This window comes from Neolamprologus multifasciatus, chromosome 14, assembly GCF_963576455.1.
Source record: "Neolamprologus multifasciatus chromosome 14, fNeoMul1.2, whole genome shotgun sequence".
Taxonomy (NCBI): Eukaryota; Metazoa; Chordata; class Actinopteri; order Cichliformes; family Cichlidae; genus Neolamprologus; species Neolamprologus multifasciatus.
The window spans coordinates 39,838,258-39,845,043 of NC_140452.1; the positions used below are offsets into that span (position 1 = coordinate 39,838,258).

General features: G+C 37.5%; 1 protein-coding gene and 1 long non-coding RNA gene across 2 annotated transcripts in view; both read left to right on the forward strand.

The window, feature by feature from the left end:
- The window catches only part of nlk2 (nemo-like kinase, type 2), a 52,091-nt gene extending 48,508 nt beyond the window's left edge, over nucleotides 1-3,583 (forward strand). The window contains exons 8-11 of the mRNA XM_085130767.1: nucleotides 457-543; nucleotides 1,197-1,395; nucleotides 2,058-2,151; nucleotides 3,418-3,583. Of these exons, the coding sequence (XP_084986893.1) occupies nucleotides 457-543; nucleotides 1,197-1,395; nucleotides 2,058-2,151; nucleotides 3,418-3,472 (435 nt within the window). The 3' untranslated portion in view covers nucleotides 3,473-3,583. The remainder of the gene's footprint in view (nucleotides 1-456; nucleotides 544-1,196; nucleotides 1,396-2,057; nucleotides 2,152-3,417) is intronic.
- Nucleotides 3,584-3,608: 25 nt separating this feature from the next.
- LOC146504659 (uncharacterized) lies at nucleotides 3,609-6,321 on the forward strand. The gene is made up of 2 exons (XR_014868702.1): nucleotides 3,609-4,894; nucleotides 5,340-6,321. It is a non-coding gene; the product is annotated as an uncharacterized LOC146504659 (long non-coding RNA).
- The last annotated feature ends 465 nt before the right edge of the window (nucleotides 6,322-6,786 follow it).

Genomic DNA, 6,786 nt, shown 5'->3' on the forward strand with positions numbered 1-6,786 from the left:
ATCTCTCTCATCCACGTGCTGGCCTCCACCACTTGTTAATTTTACCGAATCTGTGGAAGCTCTGCGATGCCACCACCAAACAACTGAGTTATTTTTACACACCGGCCAGCATCTGGCCAATCCACCACCTTTCATTGTTTATACCGTTACAAAAAAAAAAAATCATTGGGCCACCGAGCAAATGCCCGGTATGCCCGATGGCCAGTCCAGCTATGGCCGTGCCATCAGTTAACCCTTCGCGTGCCAACTGTGGCATGCGTGCCTAGGGTTGCCGACCCCTGCTATAGATGATAAACTGGAAAATATATTTGTAACATTGCTGTTAAATCTAAAATTGTACTGTTGGCTTGTTGTTCACTTATTCCTCTTGTACTTGTAAGAAACATATGAATGTAAGATGTGCCAGAAGCTGAAAGAGAGGGCAACATTCTAAATGGTGTGATGTTTGGTCTACAGCCATCCCTTCCTGTTCTGTACACACTGTCCAGCCAAGCAACCCACGAAGCAGTGCACCTTCTCTGCAGGATGCTGGTGTTTGATCCGGTGAGGCATTCTGATATATATTGATTTACATTATGTTTTGTAAATGAATCCCTTTCACTAAGTAGCTTGTGTACAATAATACACACATGTCTTAATGTATACTCAATTACTCAGGTAAGGAAATCCCAAAAAGTTGATTCAACTTGCAGGTTGGGGAAAATCTGCTGTCTGGTGAGACTGAGGAAGTCACTTGGATGAGTGACAAAACGTTTCTCTCACTGAAAACGCTATGGCCAGATGAACAGAATCAACAACATGGGAATAATAAACATAGTTTGAACCATAATAATGAAAGCCCACTTCAATTACTTGAGCTCTCAAAGCAGGAGCATCCTTAATGAGTTCAGGCCATCATTGATCCTGTAATTTCCATCATTGTCCAGTTTCATCAAACCCATCCTTGACACTGATGAAACCAGGTTACTGTGGCTACACACAGTCTGCTTTTAGATAATGATATGGTCATGTAAGTCTATTTGAGGTAGTATTAGTGTTCTCACAGTCCAGTAGGGATGTGACAGTTTAATCTGTGCCTTTTCTAAAAGGGCCATTCAGTGATTTTCACACCAGTCCTTTACTTATTGTTTCTTGCCTGTATTTAAAGAGTAACAGTTTAAAATTTAACACATTTAACTTTTGTATCTGGTCTCCAGTCAAAGAGGATTTCAGCCAAAGATGCCCTGGCTCATCCTTATCTAGACGAGGGTCGACTTCGCTACCACACGTGCATGTGCAAATGCTGCTATACCACATCCTCGGGTCGCGTGTACACCAGTGACTTTGAGCCCATCACTAACACCAAGTTTGATGATGGCTTTGAGAAGAATCTGAGCTCTGTAAGACAAGTCAAAGGTAAATTTGTTTGCTCTTTTTGTTTCTATTTGCAAGGCGCATAAACATCAACAAAAATAAACCCTGCAGCCCTGGCTTTGATAAATGAAAATAAGTTAATAGAACTAACAGACACTTGGGTTAAAAATAAAAAAGTCTGCTTCTTCCTTACAAACATTTTAACCCAACTGTCATATTAACAATGGAGATCATTATCAATTCAATTTTATTGGCATAGCAGCAAATCGCAGCTGTCGCCCCAAGGTGCTTAGTATTGTAAAGACTCTACAATAGTGCAAATCTAGCCTTGGGCTTGTTGTGTACCTTGAATTTGCTGCTTTACTGCTATTTTGATGAGATATCATTGCAGGAGCTCAGAGATTCCCAAATATAAAGAGGGACATGCTGCTACAGCTTGAAATATTAGACTTTCAGGATAAAACGTTGAAACTCCTTGACTTCTGTGCATCCTGTTTTATCTCTTCTACTCCAATACCAGTGCTAAGGCAATGGTTTTCTTTTTTCTGAGTGGTAACACTGGTAACAAGACTGCAGCAAGATAATAAAGAAAAGAAAACATAATTCTGATCTTTATGTAAGCATGGGAAATATATTTAAAAAAAACTTCACAATGGCATTAGGATCATTAATAATGAATGATGATTTGCGTGTTTCTCTTACAGAAATTATCCATCAATTCATTTTGGAACAGCAAAAGGGAAGTAGAGTACCACTCTGCATTAATCCTCAATCAGCTGCTTTCAAAAGCTTCATCAGGTAGGAGAATCTGTAATTTTTAGCAGTATGAACACACACTAATACTAAATATTGTGTACATGAGTTACAGATACTGTACTGTGCCAAAGTCTTGATCCACCCTGCTTTCTGGGAGCCAGACTTTTTTTTTTCTTGAGCAACAGTCCTATAGACTTGCTGAAGGTCTTTCTAAAGGTTTTCTCTGGACATTGGTTGCTTTTTTGTCCCATTTTCAGGCCAGTTCTTGTACCTGAGCATTTTGGAGGAATATTTCTTTTGCTAAGTGACCTGACTAACTGAATATATCAAGCAATACAAAGGCATCGGATGAACCAGTGTTAGACACTTAGTTACTAGCAAACTGTTACCAAATGGGGAAAAAAACATTATCTACAGCAGATGAATGATACAGGAACAACACAGGACGTGATAGATGCATCTGTTGTTCACTTAATCTTCAACAGAAATGCAAGTCAAGGAGACATTTTAGGGAGAAAAATTACAAAATTACACAAGAACTGGACTTAAAATCAGGAATAACAGGTCTTGTGAATGAATCCAAATTTGAAATTTATGCTTGAAATTGTCATCAGTATGCACAGAGAATGTCAGGAGAGAGATACAGTGAGTGTCTACAGAAATCTGAGCCTGTCAGCCTGTGCTGTTGGAGATCTTGTCAAATTTAATTGAATTATGACCACAGAAAAGTACCATCAGCATTTGATCCACCATACACTACCATCTGGAAACACCTAATTGGCAATGACTTCTTTTTTAGCATGGCAAGGATCCCAAACACACTGCCAATGTCATAAAATCCCGGATGAACACACACATACACACACTCACATAAAATCTGTAAAATACCTTTTTCTGGTGTAATAAGCCATTTCCAGTGAGGCCACCATCACATTTAAAAAAACAGCAAATAAGTTAATGTCACGTGGTTAGTGGCCATATTCCATATTTTGCGCATCATTTTACAGATGAATGAACACAAATGTTTGTACATGAGGCCTAAAGAAGGTAATGATGATAAGCCTGTCTGAATTTTTAAACCTTCCCCACTTATCATGGAAAGAGTCAGACATCCTATTGAGAAGATCAGCAACATGCCATTGTGAACTAGCATGCATGTGGCTCCTCTAAGTAGTACACTACTATCATTAACTCTAGCAGTTAACATTGGTGGTATTAAACCTTTGTGTCCAACTAACAAATGTTTTACTCTTAACTAAATATTGCTAATATTAACTCCTTTCACTTAATGCCCTGTTTTTTGAACAGCTCCACAGTGGCTCAGCCCTCTGAAATGCCTCCATCTCCGCTGGTGTGGGAATAGCTACTGTTTTGTGTCGTTATTTTTCCTGACTGACAAGCTGCTAAACTGGGAACAAGAAAGGGTCTCAGTGTCTTCTATCATCTGTGTAGCATTTCACTGGAGAGCAGGACTCACAGGTCTGCTGGGTTTATGCTGAAAAATGGAATCAAAGAAAGGTCCACTGATAATTGCTTTATGGAAATTAATGACAGAAAAGCTCTGTATAATGCTTTGTACAGAATTTTTCTAAACAAACGGAGAACATACACACATCATATATATATTTATATATCTATATATATAGATATATATATATATTTGTGTGTATGTGTGTGTGTGTGTGTATATAGTGTTTGTGCACAAATTATATATAAAATGTATATTTTACAAATTCTGCAATCACCATCTCATTAATTTAGAAAACTAGGCTACTTTGCACCCGTCATTTCTGTCATTTCTGCATTATTTCCAACCACACTTTTTATTCTGACAATCAACTGTAACATTATTATTATGGGCAACTGAAAATTTCCCATATTTTTGAATTTTTACAAATTTGCTCTCTGTAGCATTATTGTTTTATTTATTCTTAATCATTTGTATTAAAAAGAAATGTCGCCTTGTGGCCCCACTGCATATTTGACAGTTTTCATTTATTCATTCTTTTGACAGAAGGGGTGCTAATTGATTTTGAACAATTTTGCCTATTTAACATCTGATAAAAAAAAATCAAAACCTAAGACCAACATATTCTAAATAGTTCTATTGAAAACACAGGGAACAACCAAACATGGAGAGATTTGGATTTAAATACAGGCAACTATATGATCCATCTATTTATGCTGTGAAAGTTCTTTTGTTTTACTTATGTCTTGTTCCAGCACATCAAAATTGTGATAGCTTGTCACACAGCCAATTTAGACCAAATGTTTCCTGATTAATTACTCATCATCTTCTCATAGCGTCCTTCTATGTGGAATTAGTTCACCTTTTGTCATTTGCTTACAAAACATACAGCATGGGATATCTGTTGTCCAAGAAAGATACAAAAGTTTCCTCCCTTTTAGTAAGTTTCAGTTAAATTAAATTGCTACAGTGGATTTTGAAACTATCTGTAGTTTTCACAGAAAATTCATTGAAATGTTTAAAATGGAAAAATGGAAAATGCTTACAGGAAAGTAATTATTACTGATAATGTTTATGTCAAGTTTTCCATTCACATATTAAGGTTTTTCATTCACACACTGCTGCAGTTGCCAGCCATATTGGATGTGATACAACAGCCAGTTGCTAGTGACTGGATGACAGTGGTCTCTGGAGTTTCATGGCTCCTGCTGGGTTAAATATGACAAAGAAAAGAAAATGCTGCACCAAAAACTTCCCAGTGATTGTTTTATTTGCTAGCAACCATATTGCTGTGGTTGACTGTAGTTTTTCATATTTGTCTGTAAATACTTGCTTACTACTAGCTGAGCAGTAGGCAAATGGTTTATTGTCGTCACTGGCCAGGCCGGCAGTGTGGACTCACAAGTTTGTGAATGGGACAACTCGAGAATGAGGTGACATGGGAAGTTTAAAATTGATAGGTGCTGATATTAAAAGTTAGGCTCTCAGTTTTTTTGAAAATCTTGTAAGTGCGATAACTTAGGATTTTGAATAAGGCAACATAGGATTTTGAAAATGTTACCACAGGTATCTAATAGGAGGCTGGCAGGTGGCACTGGCAGTCACAAATATTTTTTTCTATGTTTTGTCTACATGACAGTTTAACAGTCACACTTATTCATCCAGTGAATACATCGGTATCGGTGCTTTGAGTGCTCAGAAGAGTAGAAAAGCGCTATATAAGAACCAGTCCATTTACCATCGGTAGCAGCTTGGGATTTAGTATCTTGCCCAAGGATACCTTGGCATGCAGGCTTGAGCAGTCAATGAAAGAACCACCAACCTTTCGAGTAATAGATAACCTACTCTACCTCCTAAGCTAAAACTACTACCTTCACAGCTTCACAGTAATAGTTGTGTTTAAATAGGCAAACCTTTTACTTTGAAGACAAACAGCCTCCTTTTCCAGTTTGTGTCGCACTTCTGGTTTCACTGCAGTGCAGACAGTAGGTGGAAAGTGTTTCTATAAGTCGGTCACATCCATTCAAAAAAAATATACAATATCATCATAGTGACCAAAGCAATCATTAAGTTTTTGGGGAATACACATTTTTCCTTAGCAGGGGGGTCACCAACAGGTCTTTCAGCTAGTGTGACTGGGCCTTCAGTGATCATTTTCCCAGGGACTGCTGTCAACCTCCTACAACTCACGATCAGTCAGGGAACACCTTTTCCTTTATTACTGGTTGTAAACTAGTCTTTCGCCCTGTGTAAATAGACTATTAGCCAAATGTAAGACAATGTAGACCTTGAGTCTGCATTGTCACCATATACCATGATTGTCACATTTCCAAAATAGCAAATAAGTTAATTTAAATGGTTAGTGGTCATATTTCATATTTTGCGCATCATTTTACAGATGAATGAACACAAATGTTTGTACATGAGGCCTAAAGAAGGTAATGACGATAAGCCTGTCTGAATTTGGAAACTTTTTCCACTTATCATGGAAAGAGTCAGACATCCTACTGAGAAGATCAGCAACACACCATTTCTGATTGGTAACATGAACTTGGGTAAAGTGTTCAGTTCCATTTAATTTCTGTGCAAAATTAAATGGAATTTGCAGTTGAAAATATATATGAAGAGATCATTTTGGTGGCGCTGGTGAATGCTCACTTGCATGCTTCATGAAGACAAGCTTTTTAATGAATAGGAAATAACTTTAAGAATGAATTTGCCTAAAACCCTGCTTCTAGACTAGACAATAAAATAAACTCCTCTGATGCATACAACGAGTGACTGTAATGATAAAAAGAACAAACAATTCTACAGTAATATTTCTACCCCCTCGTTTGACCAACCATATCAGTTATACTACTTATAACGAGTTCAGTAATCACATATAATTTAAGAAGTCCCATCAGACTGACTGAAAAACTGTTGTATAATGAAGGAATGTGTTTTATCTACATATGTGCCTCCTAAAGTTCCCCTCTTGGACATTCTCAGTCAAGGTGAGCTATTTTTTTTTCCAAAAGAGTCTGAAGAGAATTATTTCTTATTAAAAATAACCTAGAAGCTTGCACTGAGCTGAAATATATCAGGTTTCCATTGTTCTCTGTAACCTTTGCTGGACTTGCTGTGTACTGTACACTTTCTGCACTGAAACAGAGCTGATGCAAGTCCGAGTGTTTATGGTTCTTCATAGTCTGGGTCCTATTTAAGTG